This window comes from Natrix helvetica (assembly GCF_964273705.1).
Source record: "Natrix helvetica genome assembly, chromosome: 5".
Taxonomy (NCBI): domain Eukaryota; kingdom Metazoa; phylum Chordata; class Lepidosauria; order Squamata; family Natricidae; genus Natrix; species Natrix helvetica.
The window spans coordinates 40,377,646-40,397,190 of NC_138551.1; the positions used below are offsets into that span (position 1 = coordinate 40,377,646).

Genomic DNA, 19,545 nt, shown 5'->3' on the forward strand with positions numbered 1-19,545 from the left:
TAATCTCCCAAACTTTTATTTCCAACCAGTTCTGAAAATTCAATGGATAAAAGTGAAGATAAAACCAGACCAGACCAAATCCATTGATAAGATTGCAACAAGATATTTATTCACATTACTTTAATTAACAAAATTCGAAATACACAATCAATGACATTGCCAGTATCATTTTTATTATGTACATTCACAAGATGCAATAACACATTGACTATTTCAGAATACTTACTTTATAAGTTTTTAAAAGACCCTGTAAGGATAAAAGGGAGAAATAAAGAATGGATGAATGTTTCTGAGAGTTTTACAGAAAACTTATTTTATGCTTTGCTCAAAGTTTATAGAAACTGTTTCAAGGGATGATTTTAAAGCTATTTTAAATAATAGCTATTAAACTTCTTAGAACACTTAAATGTTTATTCAGAACTGAACAAGTGAACCTGAAAGTACAAAATATTGAAACAGATAGCATAGCTTAATATTCTTCTCCTTCTTCAGCTTCAGCTTCTACAGAATCAACACCAACTTCTTCATAATCTTTTTCAAGTGCAGCAAGATCCTCTCGGGCTTCAGAAAATTCTCCTTCTTCCATTCCTTCCCCTACATACCAATGCACAAAGGCTCTCTTGGCATACATTAAATCAAATTTATGATCAAGGCGAGCCCAAGCTTCTGCAATTGCAGTAGTGTTACTCAGCATACATACAGCACGTTGCACCTTGGCCAAATCTCCTCCTGGTACTACAGTGGGTGGCTGATAATTGATGCCCACCTAAAGGAAGGCAAAAACATTCATTACATTTCCCTCAATAGTGCAAGGAATTTTCAAAGCCATTTTTTTTCTCTCCCTGCCTTCCCGTCTCCCCCCCCCCACCCAAGCATTTTGTGGATAAAAGCATAATGGGAAACAAAAAATTAGACATGAATCCTTGAATCAAAAAGGGAGCTAGAGACAAAAAGAGAATGTATTCACATTTACCTCATAAATAAAAAGAAAACTCCTAATCTATGCAAATTGCTTCACTTTTATCATGACAGATACATTAATAAATTGAAGTATGGTTTAATTCTCTTAAATATACTAAAGCTCTAATAAGCAAACTAGCTTTCATTTAGAATAATTGTTTATTTATCCTAAGTATGGTTGTACCAGTCTAATTGAAATGCAATTTGGTGTGCAGCATTTATTTATTGAATTTATATGCCACCCATCTCATAATGAAATGACTGTTCATGTAACATGATTTACTTCACTGAAAGTCAGCTGGATGACTTTGGGTTAGTCACTCTCACAGCCCAATCCATCTCAAAATATTATTGTACAGAAAATAGGAAGAAGGATTATTTGGTATGTTTGCCATCTCCAGTTATTTTAAAAATCTTAAAAGAATTTAAAAAGTCGGCTCAAGTTTCATAAGAAGCTTAGCACCACACAAACATTAATAAAATAAATGCTGTTCAACATTTTCAGAATTGGGAGAATAATCTGATCTGGGCAAGAAATATATCACTGCTATATTCAAGTCTACAACATAATCCCTTTATGTGGAAAGAGTTATTAGGTAAATGCAATCTTGTTCATATATTATATCATTTTTTTATTACTTTTTATATTATGAAGTTTCCACCCAAATCATTGGAGTTCACTAAGATTATACTCCATATTTGTTTTTATTTGATAATATAGTACCTTGAATCCAGTTGGACACCAATCCACAAACTGAATAGTACGTTTTGTCTTGATTGTTGCAATAGCTGCATTGACATCTTTTGGCACTACATCACCTCTGTATAGCATGCAACATGCCATATATTTACCATGGCGAGGATCACATTTTACCATTTGATTAGCTGGCTCAAAACAAGCATTAGTAATTTCAGCCACTGACAACTGCTCATGGTATGCCTTTTCAGCTGAAATGACAGGAGCATATGTTGCCAAGGGGAAATGGATTCGTGGGTAAGGAACAAGATTTGTTTGAAATTCTGTCAAATCTACATTCAGAGCACCATCAAAACGTAGTGAAGCTGTGATAGAAGATACAATTTGACCAATGAGACGATTGAGGTTGGTGTAAGTAGGACGTTCAATATCAAGATTGCGTCGACATATATCATAAATAGCTTCATTATCCACCATGAATGCACAGTCAGAATGTTCCAATGTGGTATGTGTGGTAAGGATAGAATTGTAAGGCTCCACCACAGCAGTAGATACTTGTGGAGCTGGGTATATTGCAAATTCCAGTTTGGATTTTTTCCCATAGTCAACTGAGAGTCTTTCCATTAGCAAAGATGCAAATCCAGAGCCAGTACCTCCACCAAAACTATGGAAAATAAGGAAACCCTGTAGACCAGTACACAGATCAGCCTACAAAAAGACAACCCCCCAAAACCCAACAAAAAGTGAGGTCATTGAACAGAATACTTAATTTCAACAGTATAAATTTAACATGCTGATATTATTTGCTATTATATTCATTTAAAATATTTCATTAATACCATCCAGTCAATTAAAATTAAAAAAATCAATATAGTATACTTCATTCTAAATATGCATTCCTTACTTAAACAGATCAAGTATTTTTAAACATATACTTTTGAAAATAAAAGACTAGAATTTCTATGCTCCTGACTTTAAAATGGTAAAATTTCACATTTCACATTTTTATTTGCAAATATTTTCTAACTCACATCTCACAATGACTCACCAATTTTCGAATGCGATCTAGCACTAGATCCACAATCTCTTTTCCTATGGTATAATGGCCTCTAGCATAATTGTTAGCAGCATCTTCTTTTCCAGTAATGAGTTGCTCAGGATGAAATAACTGTCTGTAAGTACCTGTACGCACCTCATCTTTGAGGATTAAAAAAAACACCAAAAACTTTAATTCTAATTCAAAATCCAGAAGTGTTTTATTATTTCTAATAATATTCCACACTCAGAAAAAATGTACTTAATAGAATAACCGAGTTGGAAGGGATTCAGCTGTTCATATTCCTTGCTAAGCATATGTATTGTTTTTACATTATCCAAAAACATTACAAACTTGAGAATACTTCAGATACTTATGAGATCAATTCTGGTTAATATTTCTGAACAAAAGATAGGGCTTTTTTTTTGCAGGAATTAAAATTAATCATAGACAGACAGAAGACTCTCGGCATGAAAATATGGGTTAGTTCACTTCTGTTGACTATATGGATATATCAAGGTGGTAAGAAAAAAACTTATAAAAAAGTAAACAGCGTACTTCTATTCTTCTTACTTTTATTAATATAAGAGAGGGTAAATGAAATAACTTCCTATGTTACCTTTTTGTTAACGGAATGCAGAGTTGGGTTTCATTTAATAAAGTCAATGCGTAAAGGCAAACTTAACTTAGTGGGGGATTATTTTAAAATTGCTTTCATCAAAGTATTTTATAAATGTAAATTATTTCTGATAATTCACGTTACCACCTTTCCAAGCCCTTATACATACCAACAACAGTTGGCTCAAGGTCCACAAAAACAGCTCTAGGTACATGCTTGCCAGCACCGGTTTCACTAAAAAATGTGTTAAAGGAATCATCTCCACCTCCTATGGTTTTGTCACTGGGCATCTGACCATCTGGCTGAATTCCATGCTCAAGACAATACAATTCCCAACAAGCGTTACCAATCTGAACTCCAGCTTGTCCAACGTGGATAGAGATACATTCACGCTATTTTAAAAAATGTAATTTAAAAAAAAAGGCATGATTAATGCTTATTTTTGAAAGTATGCATAATGATAAAGCACCACAAAAATGTTTACTGACCCATTTCTGTATTTTGATAATGTACCCATTTGATTTCTAATGTCTATTTTAAAATATGCACTATGTTAATGATCAATTGCCCTTAGGACACCCAGGTTTTAAAAAAAATGGTCTTTGAAAACGGTTTCCCCCTTTCCGCTTGGCCTCCAGCCTCGTGCTTAGCCAAATACAAAATAATACAGGGCCAGGCAACCCATGTCCTCCACCGAATCGCGCTTTTACGAAGTACGAAGCCTCAACCGAGGCGAAGTTCGCGCGGGAAAACTCGCATGAGGCGACCGCATTCCTCCACGAGCATATCATTCTCGTACCCTACAGTCGCATTTCCCTCATAGCATTGTTACGCCAAGAGGCTTAAAGAGCTGTCATGACCCCGCTCCCCACTGAACCAAACCCAGCCACCCAAGCCCGACTTCCCACCATGATGCCTGACGAAGATGACGAAGTTCAATGCTTTCCCTCAGAGGTTCGACGTTCAACTCCCGTTTGAGGGTGGCCTCAACTGTCGACCGTTAGAGTAACGGTTCCCGATCGCGAACATCCAACTGCAGTCTGCTACTCTGCTACCATTGGTGGAGGCTGTTCAGCACCTGGAAGCTGATTGGCTGAACAGATTTTTTGTTTTTTGTTTAGTCTGGGATGAACTTCTAGTGATGAAGAATTGGAGATCTGTGGAATTTTTAGCGGGAAATAGGTTCTCCGACTGGGCATCTGTTAGGATCGAGATTTCATGAATTCTCCTGCAGCAAGCCTCAATTTTTAAAAAAAAAAGTGAAATCCATTGCGGTGTGATTCTTGCTACTTTCTGAGATTTTATTTCATTGTTAGATTTAATATAGAAGTTGAGAAGCAACTTCTGTCTGTAGCCTCAACACTAAAATAAATATTGTAGATAGATAGATAGATAGATAGATAGATAGATAGATAGATAGATAGATAGATAGATAGATAGATAGATGATAGATAGATAGATAGATAGATAGATAGATAGATAGATAGATATAGATAGATAGATAGATGATAGATAGATAGATAGATAGATAGATAGATAGATAGATAGATGATAGATAGATAGATAGATAGATAGATAGATAGATAAGCAGGGAGGCAGATAGACAGCTAATGGCATCTGCAAAGAGAAATAGAAGTATTTTTTTCCTGAATAACATTCAGTCAAATATCCCAAATTCACCATACACTTGAAAAAGCACCTTTAGGATTTTTGACTCAATGTTATTCAGGAAAAAAATACTTCTATTTCTATTTTCAGATGCCATTAGCTGCCTATCTGCCTCCCTGCCTATCTATCATCCATCTACATTATTCTCTCTTTCTCTGTAAAATATGACAATATATTTGTTATTCTTTAAGGTTATTGTTGATATGTGTGTTTTTGTATGTAACAATATGCATTATATATTCCAATCAGAACAGAATTGGGTCTTTGTATTTAAAATATTGTAATACTTTGTTTAACTGCCATTGCTTTTCAATCTTGGAAGTTTCTCTACACTAACTAACAGTGAAAAGAAAATAATTAACTCCACTTGTTTATGGTTGTAAGTCACTGTTTGGAAACTTCATTTTGTCAGCCAATCAACATTTTACAATTATCTTTTAAATTACTTTTTATTTATTTACTTAGTTTTACTTTTACTTGCGGCCTGACGGACAAAATGTGTTGGATTCATGTATCATATTTTTGGAACCCATAAATTAGGCAATGCTGTTAAACGCAAGACAGAATTGTACACTATAAAATGAAAAATGAATAATTTTCATTGAAAATAAATATAGCTTAGGTGTAGACTGTAAACTGCATAAAGAAATAACTCCATTGTTTAAGAAACTGAGTAATGATATAAGCAGAAATCCTCATTCCTTTACTATATTAGACTTTTGTTCTGGAAGAATGGGAATAATGTTACTCCTACATGTCATTTTAACATTTTATATATTTTTATGAAGAATTTGTTAAACATTGAAGATTTAAAAAAATGAAATATTTTAAAAAAACATAATGTAAACTATCCACAAAAATAATTCGGTAATAAATATTTTAAAAGAAAAAATATACTTTTGAATATACAATTTTTTCCCCTAGGAAAATATTTTATGAAGGAACAATCTTAGGAATTAATTTATTCATATAATTAGAAAAGGGTGATCACTTCACTGAATAGTATTTTAGTGGATAATCTCAGTGGCATCTTCTAACTGTTTATATGAAATGTGAATAAAATCTTCATTCATTGAAGGTTTTTTCCAGATTTTTTTTATTTTATGACTTATTTTCGAAGTTACACAATATCTTCCTTTTTGACTATTGTTTTTCAACTATGTTAAAAACATTTATTTATATAGTAATTACCATCAAAAATGGTTGAGTACCAACAATGTAGAAAAATGTTGATTAATAAAATATTAATTTAGAAGGTTATTGTACTATAGTCCATTTAAATGCTAAAAAAAGTTAAATGGAATTTTGTTTGATAAACAGTTCCAAATTGATTCACTAAGATAAGATCTAAAATATTCATATCATATTTTTGAAAGAACCTGATCTATATTTTATAGGCATTTATATAATATTAAAATTAATTGAAATTTGTTCAAATTTTCAACTCTCTCCCTCCCTCCCTCCCTCCCTCTGTGTGTGTGTATATTTAAAAAAAAGATTATTTTCTATAATTGTTCCCTACATTTCCAAATGTCCTACTGCTCTTATATATGGACGTATCTATATCTTTAGCAGATTTTGTTTAGAATATATCCATATTTATTTTGAAGTTTGAAGTTTTTAAGCTGCATGAGAAAAAAGCCATTGATATGCTATCAATCTGTACCAAAAAATAAGATAGTGTTGCATAAAATATGTACCGATAAATACACCCACTCACACCCATACACACACACACCACTGCATTAAAAAATGCAAGTTAATGTACAAATTAACAAGTCACTGCACTAATTCCACACATAAAGTGACAATGGCTTTTTATTAAAATAAAGAGATTTGCTTAAGATCTTGTAACTAAGAAAGAATAAAAATATGGTGTGTGCAAAGTGAGGAATGTCAGGAAGCATGTTCTTGAAGAGAGGGTGGTTGGTCAAAATGGTTACATTGACCACCAGGAGGCAGTACATGACTTAAGGTTTTATCTTAAGTGGGAACTGTCATACATAAGTCAGAACTTATTCTAGGTTCAAACCCTAGAAAAATGGATTGCAAAATTATAATCAATAAGCAGAAACTCACATTTTTGGGATTTATGATATGGGTAGGCAGTGTCCTAGAAAAAGAGATGTTGCTTAGGAAGATTGAGGAAACTAGAAGGGAAGATAAGCAAGTAGAAATAAGCAAGATGGACAGAATCAAGAAATGACTTGAATGTCCCTGGAAAAGCTACAAAGTCAACTTGTAACTGGCATTTGTTCATGCATGGACTAGGAACTGAACCAAAATAGATGGTATCTAAGTGATCAAAGGATGGTAGAAGTAGATCTTTGCATCTTTTTAAAAAATCCAAATTTTCAAATTCTGAATAAGTGAAATTAATGTATTAAATTGTATAGATGAAATGGTTTTGACCAGCAATAATGTTAAGTACATCTGTGCCTGTGGAATGATAATTTGTTAGTTACGTATATTAATAATTTTAACTAATAAACATCCAAGTAATATATTACTTTTGTCTACTTAAACTTCTCTCCTTGGTTATATTGTGAGGTTTGTCTAATCCTAAATTGTCTATAAATGAAACAAGTATTCGTTCATTCATCAAAATTTTAAAATACTCATCTCCCCTAGAAAGAATTGTGCGCTATGTACAAGTAAAATATAGTAAAACATAAAAAGAGTATATGCAATTTAAATTTAAAAATACCAGGAAGGATTCAAAATTAATATCAGTAGTTAATTAAAAGGTAGAGGAAGGGCTTTCAGGGCACTAACCAGCCCCACAACTGCATGATCTTTTATGAGTCCCAAGCAAGGCCACAGCATTTTTGCACCTTTCTGGAAGACCAGTAGAGTGGGAGCTTGCCTTGCTTTTAGGAGAAGAACGTTCCACAGTTGGGGGCAATGGCATGGAAGCCTCTCTTCCTGGTTACTGTTAGTCAGAATTCTTTAGCTGATGTGGTTGTAGAAAGTTAGCATTCAATCCCCCAGTGCTGGGTTCCGGATCCTGTTCCAACTGGTATGGTTGGAACGGGCCCGGCGTCGCTCACATGGACGTGTGTGGCACACGCATGCGTCATACTTGCCTGCTACGCCTCCACAAGCCCCCGTGATGCTCCAGCTGCTCGGTGGAGAATTGCGCAGGTGCTGTATGTACCATGCACGTGCGCGAAAGCGCCAAAGGCTTAAAGGTAAGAAGGGCGGGCGGGCGGGCCCTCCGGAGCATCGTACCGGAATGGTTCCCGTTGCTCCGGGCAGGCTCCAATATGCATACCGTCTGCAACCCACCACTGCACTCCCCCTCCTAAAAAAATGAAATCCTAGGAAATATTGAAAAGGCAGAATATTACATTTCCCTGGATGTGAAAAGGGAGAAACATGTTTTTAAAGACAAACTCCCTGCAGCTTCCTGCCCCCACCCCCTTTGTCAATGAGCCATTAAAGCCTGAGCTAGTCTACTTTATATAATAAAGGTAGTATCAGCTTTTCATAGAAACTCACCACATGGCAACTGGAAACTCAATCAAACTTGGGACTCCAAATACAGCCTAGAGAGTTGCCCCTGCATGGCCCCATGGGAGTCTGACAACTAATTAGAATACATTTCTTACAGAGGAACAGGAAACAGAGTTGAAGCTGAAACAGATTATAAAAAACCCAGCAAACCCCTTCTTCGCTCTCTCTCTTCTTCTTCACCCAACATTGAAGCATGTGATCACCTTTTCTGTTCAGGACTGAAGCCATTATTCCACTATTAAACCATCTTTCCAAGCAGCCTCCATGTCTCCAGTTTCTTTTTCCCCACTTGGAACTGAACCCAGAAGGACATTTCTTCCAACAGGGTCTGCAACATACCTTCCCTGCCTGCCTGAGTGAGATGGGCCGATGTAATATAATGATGACACTTCTGTAGGTACCCTAGCCTCATACCATGAAGGGCTTTAAAAGTCATATCCAAAACCTTGAATTGGACTTAGAAGCAAACTGGCATGCAATGGAGCTCACATAGCAAAGGTGTTACATGCACTGTTCTTTGGGCAGCTAGATGGCCCACGCTGTACCAGCTAAAGCTTCTGGAAAATTTTCAAGTGTTGCTCCATGTACACATTGCAGCAGTCCAAAGAGGAGATGACAAGGGCATGAGTGACCAAGCGGAGAGTCTTCCTATCCAGGAAACTTGAGCAAAGCCCCTCCTAGCCACAGCTGCCACCTGCTCTTTGAACAGGAGTTATGAGTCCAGGAGAACACTTAGATTACATACTGGGTCTGTCAGTGGTAGTAATCCCAGCCTAAGACCAAAGGTAATAAACTGAATGCAGAGGGGCTATATCTGAAGTCTGTTGTTCCCCATTGAGGTACCCACAGCCTCCAGCCACTGTGAAAGAACATCTATAGCACGGGTGTCAAACGCAAGACCCAGGGGCTGGATCTGGCCCACAGGGTGCTTAAATGTGGCTATGGGGCTGCTCTAGAAACAGCAAATGACTGGCCTGCAATACCTCTGCCAGCAAAACGGAGCTCGGGAGGGCTACATGCGGCTTTCCTGAGTTCTGTTTCACTGGCAGAGCATTGCAGGAAGCTGTTGCAGCCAAAAATGGAGCCTGTGGGCCTGTTTTTGCTTCCAGAGTGCTCGGGCCACCACAGTGACATGAGTGATGTCGAGCTGGCCACACCACACCAGCCCCAGCCCCCAAGGTCAAACATAACCCTGATGTGGTCCTCAATGAAATTGAATTTGACACCCCTGGTCTATAACATAGTTTACTTCATCTGGGTTGGAGACATATATAATCATGTATCATCTACATACTGGTAATGGATGATCTCACCCAGTGGTTTCATGTAGATGTTGAAAATGAACAAAGAAAGCACCTAGTCCTGAGGTGCCCCACAAAGCAGGGGCTGCGAACTGATCATCTCTGTCCCTATCAATATCTATTGGGATTTACCTCTTTCCTCTGAGGTGAATCAATACAGAACTGTGCCACTCAACTCCAACTCTCTAAATCGGCCCAAAAGGATACCATGGTATTGAAGGCCAATAAACCAGAATATTTGCAGCTAAGGGTTGAAATGAGAGGTCCTTGGTGCTCTCTGAGCTTGGTTGTTTTCTTGCAGACATTTCATTACCCAAAGTACCAGTAGGTAACATCATCAGTGCTAGTATTGAAAGCTGCCAAGAGGTTAAGAAGAACAAGGATGGATGTACCACCTCCATCCTGCTCCTACCAAAGGTCATCTATGAACATGACCAGTGCTGTTTCTGCCCCATATCCAGGCGTGAAATCTGACTGAAAAGGGTCCAGATAATGTTCCCTCCAGAATCATTTGGAACTGTAAACACCACTGCATTCCGAAGTACCTTTTTAGGGAGCATGGACAAGAATTGTCCATAACAGTGGGGGTCCAGTGATGGTTACCAGAATCTCTTCAAAAAAATCCAGGAGTACCTCCTCCAACAAAGATGAATTCACCATTGCTTGGACTCACCCACACAACACTTTCCAGGCAGCCTTAACCAGCCAGGAGGGATGTTGATCTAACACAGGTGATGGTGTTTACATTCTGGAGGATCCTGTCCACTTCTTCAGGGTCAATAGAATCAAACTGTTTCCAGATTACTGGGAAGTATGTTCTCTGGTCATATCTGCAAGACTCTCATATTTTGAATCGATTTGGGAACAAATGGATGATTTTATCCTCCAAATGTATGAAAAATTCCTTCGCATCGTCCTACAGATGGGACTTCAGACTCCTATTCCCGAGAAGAGTTCAGTTAGCTCTAAATGGGTGCTGGGTGGGACTTGATGGATGTAATAGAAGTGGAAATGTATTGGAGCTTCTTCCTGTTCTTACTGCCTATGAGGTAGTCTTGATAGCAGTTCTAGCTAGTGTTGGTCAAATTTGTTCTTCTGTTAATCCTTTTCAGCTCCCTCAAGTCCTCTGGGAACTATGGGAAAGTAATGGTGTGATGGACCAAGAAAAGCACAAGAGTAATTCTGTCTAAGCTCAAACCATCTCACTATTCTAAGCAGCTACCAGGGCCTCTGCAGAACTGTGTAGTAAAATCAGCAGGTATTTCCCTCAGCTCTCTTTGAAACCCAGTTGAATCCATTAGTTGCCGGGGGTGGACCAATTAAATGGGTCCAGCTGCCCTGTGGAGAGGGTGAGCCTAAGAGAACCTCAAAGTCACCAGGGTGTGATCTGACCATGCCAGAGGGGCCAATAATATAGTAGTTCCTCTCTCAGATCACATTACCACTGTTCAGACAAGAAAACCATATCCAGAGTGTGGCCACTGTCCCAAGTTGGGCCAGAATGGCCTGGGATAAGCTGATAGCTCTAATGGTGGTCCCCATGGCTGTTTTAGAGGTTGTCCCTAGAGATTACAAGTTGAAGTGTCTCAGAACTAAAAGTCTGGGCAACTCCACAGCCAGCCTTGACATGGTCTCCAGCAGCTCAGGTAGGGATGTTGCTATACGGCAGTGAGACGGGTACAGAAGCAGCAATTTCAACTGCTCCCATGAACCTAACCTCAGGAGCTGGGTCTCACAACTGGTGACTTGTAAAGCAACATCCCTGATGGCTGAAATTCCCAGATGACAACTGCAAGCTCTCCTCCCCTGCCCTGGGTCTTAGCTGGGGCCAAACCCTAAATCTGACTAGTTTCTGAGAGGGCAGTTTCCACCACAGGATGAGCTGGGTTTTGATAATACATGCCAGATCATCCTGCTCCTTGTTTATGAGATCACAATAAGAGGAGTCTTGTTTTTGACTTTCCTGGCATTAAGCACCATAGTTGAAAATATTTGCTATATATAAAACTATTTGAAATTAAAACAGAAGCTTAAAAAAATCAAAATGCTAGCTAACGAACAGTGATGTGTACTATTGCCATATGAATAAAAATTGACATTTTAAATGTTTATTGTCTAGAACAATTTTTGAAAAGCCATTAAAAAGAAGCTAAGTACATATAAATCTCATATGCCTACTGGTCCTTTAAAACCTAGGCACAAATTTGTCATCTAGCTCATAAAAATTTAATCTCTGGATTTGATAGAGAGATTAACTTTGCAAAGTTGTTTTTTCACACCTTTCAACAGCATGAACCACAAGTTCATCAGGCAAAGCAAAATGTGTTTATTAAAGGGGGGGGAAGAGAGTGAGTAGGGTCCAAAATAGGGTAAAAAACACATGCTATATCCATTTGGTGTATGTGATGCATCAAAAAGCAACAAATCAAACAATAAGAGACATTAATTAGATGTGAGAAAGAAACAGCAACATTTCCAGGAAGTAATCTGCATTTCAAATTGATTTCCTGAAACTTATAATGTATACTCCCATACACGTGGGAACATGTTGTCTTCATATGAATACATTAATAGAGAAGGCTAAGCTGTACTTTATCAAGACTGCGAAGAGAACTCAAAACTTTTTAGGAGGAAAATGATTCGAGACAGATTTGAAAGTATCAGAATTGTTGGTTGAGTCATGGCCTTCCTAAATAATTTCAGTAACTTGATTTTCAGGTGCTTGATTCTGTGTCTTTTGTACTACAGAAGCCTCCTTAAATTCCTGGCTTACAAAGTAATAACAAAATGCATCCAAGCAGCAGTTGGTGTTAGCAAGAATAACAGCAACATTTAGAGACAGATCATGTTTAAGATTAGCAGCAGTAGCATTTTTGAAATTTATGAATTTAATGAAATAGACAACATGGAGTGGTAAAAAGCAGATGATGAATGTGGTCATATTTGCCAGAATTATGTTGATTGCTTTCTGAATGACCTTTTTTTCATGAAGATGGATCTTTTTCTTCCTTGTGAGTTTTTTAATTATTTGAACAGAACAGAAGCTCAAGATAATTAAAGGTATAAAAAATCCCCATATTACCACGGCAAAAGAAGACACTGATGGTGTCCTTTGAATTGTTTGAAAGCAAATGTTTCCCTCTTCATTATTCACATATGCGGATGCAAGTACAATACTTATAATTATGGTCCAAAAAAGTCCACAGACAAGTGCTGACTTTAAAGGAGACCTGATAGTCTTTGCTTGGAGAGGATATCTTATGGCGATGTATCTATCAAGTGCGATGATGGTAATAAGGAAGATGCTCATGTATCGATTGATAAAATATGCAATCTCCAAAACCATGCATAATTTTTTCAGGTGTATATTGGTCAGTATTTTAAATGTACCGGTAGATAGAAAGTTAGAAACTAGTCTGAAAGGCAAAGTGAAGAGAAATAGACAGTCTGTTATGGCTAAATTGGTCATATATACTCTGGTTTCAGTCCATTTGACCAATTTGCAACAGAATATCCTTAAAGCAAACACATTTAGGATAACTCCAATAAAGAACACTGGCACATAAACGATTGCTTCAGCAAGAAGAATGCTTGTTTCACGAGTATAATTTCTGAGGCTCATTTTGGGGGAATCTGTAAAAGAAAATTTAAAAATGATTATTTTTGTAACATTTCAATTATTTATTTATTACATAATTAATATATATCAATATTAAGCATTATATATGTACCATTTTTAATTGTGTAAAGTACAGCTATATTAATTCCTGCAATAATCTTAGAAAGTTAATATAATTATTCCCACAAAGCAGATGGGAACTAACTGGAAAGTAATTGCTCAAGGCCTCTATCAGACTAGGGGCTTACTCCTATTGGCTCCTAAATATTCTTAACCAATTATAAATACACCTGAACAACTCCCTCTCTCCCTTTACTGGAAGTGTTTATAATAAGCTTGAACAACGTATGTTTTCATTTTGTCATGCTGCTTAATATTAATATAAAGTATAGGTAGTGCTTGAGATTGCAGAGTTTCAACATTTGTTTCTAAATTACTTTTAATTATAAATTTGAATATTATTAAATTCATTTTTAGCATCTTATAAATTATTTTTAATGAAAAGTGTGTATGTGTGTATATATATATATCGCGAGTTCCAGGTGTAGTTATAAAAGAAACAGACATTGTGATCTCCAGAACTTTAAAATATATTGCTCACTATGCTTTTGTTAGCCACTGCTAACATCGTCAGAGTGTAAAAGCCATTAAAGAGATACCTGCCTCGAATAGGAATAGGAGCATCAATTAACATGCCTGATATAAAAACAACAAAGCTAATTAGAGGTGGGAGGCAGGTGGATGGACCTATCACACACGCATGCCAAATTGATTAACATTGTACGAAGGCAGGTATCTCTTTAATGGCTTTTACACTCTGACGATGTTAGCAGTGGCTAACGAAAGCATAGTGAGCAATATATTTTAAAGTTCCGGAGATCACAATGTCTGTTTCTTAGATAGATAGATAGATAGATAGATAGATAGATAGATAGATAGATAGATAGATAGATAGATAGATAGATAGATAGACAGACAGACTGACAGACAGACAGACAGACAGACAGACAGACAGACAGAGACAGACAGACAGAAGATTGTGCCATGTAAATCTATATTAGACATTGCCATGAGGATGCTTCAAGAGAAATTGTACAGTCTTGAACTCTGACTTGCAAAGGATCTTTTCCCAGAGTTCAGATCTGCACTTTTTAACAGCTGTGTGATTTGAAACAAAATAAGTTATTTATGTAGTACTGAATTGTTGCATGCTGTTTAGTCTGCAAATAATTATTTTTGCAAGCTGCAGTATGAGCCTGTGTAAAAGCAATACTCGCTTATAGTTGCTAAAGTCATAGGCAGTTTCATGTAACTGAACATTTTCGAATCTAATTAGTGATCAGCTGCAGTGTGGTGCTTGTGAATAGATGGTTTCTATCACTGTAGCTTTTCCATTTTAAAAAAATGAAAAATATGGAGAAGGCACTAAAAACTAACAATGAACAATATAGCTGTCAGGCTATACTATAAGATGTTATGACTGAAAAGTGACAATTATAACAATAAAAGACTTATTTGGAAGTATCTAGACATACAGTATTTATCCAAAAGAACTTACCTTTCAGAATTTTAAGGATTTTAAAGATTTCACTATATTCTTCTGTTTGCTTCCACCTTGGGTTTTCCCCCCTCTCTTTTCAGGATGAGTCCTTTTGCTCAGCCTGCTTTTAATCCATCACTCTTTCTCCTGTTAGATTAATCAGCTCTGTCATATTCCTGTGTTAAGACAATTTCATATATTAACACTTCGGTCAGAATGGCCATATCAACATTCAAAATCAAGGCTGTCTTGCGGAAATTCAAAAAAGTTGAACTTGATAATCTTTGGAGTTTCCCCAAAAATGACTTCAATGAAAGCCTGGTAAGTTATTGTAATATTCTGATATCCACTTGAAACTTTTGGTTGCACATTTCAACACTAACATTTTAGATGCAGGATTTCCTGCTTGGTCAGGTGGTTGGATTAGATGACCTGCAAGTTCCCTTCCAATTCTTTTAATCTGTTAGTTTAAAATATCATCTCTATGTTACTTAGAAACTCTACAATTCGGAAGGGTTTCTTCTGAGGGGAGGAATTTAAGGGTGCTGGAAATACCTCTGTCCTTTTATGAAAAAAGATGGCTCTTTAGTATAGAAGAAAACAGTGTCTAATACATCAGTCGTTCAGCATTAAATAAATAATATTGCATCTTGTGGTTTATCACAGAGTAAAACAGCATCTTTCAGTGGTCCACACTTGGCAGGAAGAAACTATTGCATTTTACTATAGTTTGAAATGCAGGGGCTTCAGACAAGCTGCAATCACCTTACCATAAAGTACAATAACTAGATTAACTTATATAAGACTTTTTATGGAACATTATATATTTTAATTTATATATCCATTTTCTTGTGAACTTTCCTGGAACCAATTAAAAACATTTTTTGAGAAGAACAAGCAATATTTGAGCTCTAAATTGCCAACCTTATTTTTTTTCGACATTTCTACAGTCCTGTACTTGTACAGATAAAATTTCACTTCTTTCTACAATTCTCTTTTTCTTTCTTTAACTTTATCAATATTTGTTTCTATTTGTATTTTATCTTATAATAAACTTGAATAAAAGATGGGGAAAAAGCAAACTGAGGTTGTGTGTATGTGTAGAGTAATAATGTTCCTTCAAAAAACAAAGGGGAGAAAAAGTAACATTTGTGGAAAATACTTATGTCAGGAAACATATTTGTGTTGTCAGGAAAATTTGTACATACAAATTAGTAGCATAATGCATATGCCTAATAATTACTTGGTAATTTTCTTAAAAGAAATGGAAAACTATCACAATTCAATTTACAATAAATGCCAAAATATTTACTGGTTCTTTAATTTTGCAAAATTTAAAATACTGATCTAGTGATCAATTTATCTAAATAATTTCTGAGGGTTCCATGTGGATTATTGGTTTAATTGTCACAATAGAACAGCCTTCAGGTTGTTGAATGCTTGACAACAGTACAGATGCTATTGAGGAAAGTTACTGTGGTTTGGTGTTGGTGTGTGTGTGTCTGCTTGTGCTAATTGAATGGATTTTATCGTCTGGAAGTGTATGTGTGGATGGGGGGAGAAAGTAATACAATACAATACAATAGCAGAGTTGGAAGGGACCTTGGAGGTCTTCTAGTCCAACCCCCTGCCTAAGCAGGAAACCCTATACCATTTCAGACAAATGGCTATCCAACATCTTCTTAAAGACTTCCAGTGTTGGGGCATTCACAACCTCTGAAGGCAAGCTGTTCCACTGATTAATTGTTCTGACTGTCAGGAAATTTCTCCTCAGTTCTAAGTTGCTTCTCTCCTTGATTAGTTTCCACTATTGCTTCTTGTTCTACCCTCAGGTGCCTTGGAGAATAGTTTGACTCCCGCTTCTTTGTGGCAACCCCTGAGATATTGGAACAATGCTATCATGTCTCCCCTAGTCCTTCTTTCTATTAAACTAGACATACCCAGTTCCTGCAACCGTTCTTCATATGTTTTAGTCTCCAGTCCCCTAATCATCTTTGTTGCTCTTCTCTGCACTCTCCACATCTTTTCTACATCGTGGTGACCAAAACTGAATGCAGTATTCCAAGTGTGGCCTTACCAAGGCATTATAAAGTGGTATTAACACTTCACATGATCTTGATTCTATCCCTCTGTTGATGCAGCCTAGAACTGTGTTGGCTTTTTTGGCAGCTGCTGCACACTGCTGGCTCATATTTAAATGGTTGTCCACTAGTACTCCAAGATCCCTCTCACAGTTATTACTGTTGAGCAAGGTACCACCTACACTGTACCTGTGCATTCCATTTTTGTTGCCTAAATGTAGAACCTTACTCTTTTCACCATTGAATTTCATTTTATTGTAGGGGCAGAGAAGTGGGCAATTGGCAGGCAGCTATCTTGCTCATGATAGACAAAGGAATAATGGTGCAAGTCTGCAGGAGGACAAATTGCCAGGATGGAAAGACCCATGACTGAGATCGCTCCCACTTTTCACCCCTCATTACTTACTTCTGCTGCCAGGCCTTTGGATACTGGCTGGCCCAGCTCTACCTGCTGTTATTGAATGCCAGATCAATGTTTAATGAGATTGCCTTTATCCATAATTTGATTTTGGGTTGGGCAGTTGACATGGCATGTTTAATAAAGACAGAGAGATACTGAACGGAAATGGGGAAGCAATATGTTGCACTCCAAACAAAAGCAGAGACATTTTTATGATTTTATGTGTCATCTGCCATATGTTTAAAGTGGACTCAGCACGTAAGACAGCCAGTAAACCACACTGAGCATTATGCGAAATCTGCGGAAGATCTAGATAACAGCATCATAACCTCAGCAGAGTGCAAAGAAAAAGTGACTAATTTTTGTCATACAACAGTCACTCTTGGTAATGTGTTTCTGAATCCACCCAGAAACAGGTCTTTGAATTAGGTTAAATAAAGCCATAAAAGGAATTTTCTTCTCTCTCCAGACCAACTTCTCCCAATGCCCTAGTCATGGGTTGGGATTGAATGGATTCACCTGGCCTGCAATACGGATCAGGCTAGTGATGATAGGAAAAACCCATGATGTCTATAAAATTCTGAGTTTCCCTTGACTCCAAGGAGTGGGGTTACAAATCTCCAAGAAGTGATGTCATCAATGGTACAGCTCTAAAGCATCCCAATTCCTTCTGAGCTTAATTCCAAACCTTGTTATTGTAGGTAGTATATCTCTTTTTACATCTTTCATTCTAATTTTGCCTTACTCGGATTTCATTCAGTTTTTATATAATTTGTACTCTATAAATTCTGAGGAACATACTCAGTAGAGCCAGCATGGTACAATAATTGTGAATTGCCCATGTTTGCTATGTTTTAAATCTTTTTATAAGGTAAAATTCCACCTGTTCAGGCTCAGAAGCTAAGCAAAGTGACATTTGGTTAATGCTATGATTAGAGACTACTAGGAAATATACCAAAGCTGTATCATAAGACAAAAACACATATCGGAAGAAGCCAAGAAAACAACATCACATCTTTTACCAGGCTGAGGCATGGTAAATTACTGGCTTAGCAAAGAACCAGTAATGCTAGCCTCATAAAAAATTATTTGGGTTGGCTCTCCTCTTTCATGGACTTATGTAAAAGGAGTGAAGAGAGTTGCCATTGGAGAATTCAATATTGTTATGCATAATACTGAGATGAGATACAAAAAAAAGCTCAGCTAATCAACACAATATTTATTTTAAAGAATCTATTCAGTCAATAAATTTATTAAGACTGAATACTGCACTACAGTGAGTTTTTGGACAGGAAAACAAAATAACTGAACTGCTATGCTTTCCTCGACCTCCAGTCAAATGAAATCTATATGCTACAAAATTTCTTGTCATGAATTTAACTGTGTGAAGTGGTGTATCAAAAGGCAACCATTTTTGGACCTAAATGGGTTAACTTACAGAATGAAAATAAAGGACCTGACTCCCAAGGGAATGAAATTTGGGAAAGATATGACTTTTTCAAGTGCTACTGACTGCTGCTGGGATCATATGACCTTCAATTTCAATGTTCTGTGACAGTTTCCCAGCCGGTCTGCTAATCCTTTGCCTTTCCTCCACCCCAGAAGCAGTAATGTATCTGTCTGCTGGAAAGAGAAGGAAGGGGAGATTTATGATGCTCCCTACTAGACTCACACAAGGAAACTCAATGAAGAAGCTAGCAGGAAACTGGAAGTCACTCCTGATCATCATCATCATCATCTTCTTGTTGTTCTTGTTCTTGATCATCATCATCATCATCATCATCATCATCATTATTGCCCACCTTTGTCATTCTGGTTCACTGTTTAGGTAAAGTAATATTACTGAAATTATGACCCAATGGGGGATGGATTTAATAAACAATGAAAGGCAAAAGGAGTGGATTTTGGCCAGGGTTGGTGTAGAATCTGTAATTTTTATTTCCCCTTATCACTTGGAAGATGAGCCAAAGATGGTACAAGCCTAAATCACAAGATGCTTTGACAGCAGCTTATCAATGAGATAGAGACTTCATTGTCAGAATCTATGAAAAGACAAGGCATCTTTGCAATATAGAAAGTTGGCTCTGTACTGTTTTTCATTTCTTCAA

The 19,545-nt window shown here is 36.9% G+C and overlaps 2 protein-coding genes across 2 annotated transcripts; both read right to left on the reverse strand.

Moving 5' to 3' along the window:
- Nucleotides 1-7: 7 nt before the first annotated feature.
- LOC309393325 (tubulin alpha-3 chain) lies at nt 8-4,360 on the reverse strand. The gene is made up of 5 exons (XM_081955365.1): nt 4,221-4,360; nt 3,482-3,704; nt 2,706-2,854; nt 1,685-2,365; nt 8-766 (listed from the first exon to the last, which is right to left on the reverse strand). The coding sequence occupies exons 1-5, from the start codon at nt 4,221-4,223 to the stop codon at nt 470-472; spliced, it is 1,353 nt and encodes a 450-aa protein (XP_081811491.1). The 5' UTR covers nt 4,224-4,360; the 3' UTR covers nt 8-469.
- A 7,743-nt stretch (nt 4,361-12,103) lies between these two features.
- On the reverse strand, nt 12,104-15,101 carry GPR35 (G protein-coupled receptor 35). The gene is made up of 2 exons (XM_081953588.1): nt 14,975-15,101; nt 12,104-13,430 (listed from the first exon to the last, which is right to left on the reverse strand). The coding sequence occupies exon 2, from the start codon at nt 13,417-13,419 to the stop codon at nt 12,487-12,489; it is 933 nt and encodes a 310-aa protein (XP_081809714.1). The 5' UTR covers nt 13,420-13,430; nt 14,975-15,101; the 3' UTR covers nt 12,104-12,486.
- Nucleotides 15,102-19,545: the final 4,444 nt, after the last annotated feature.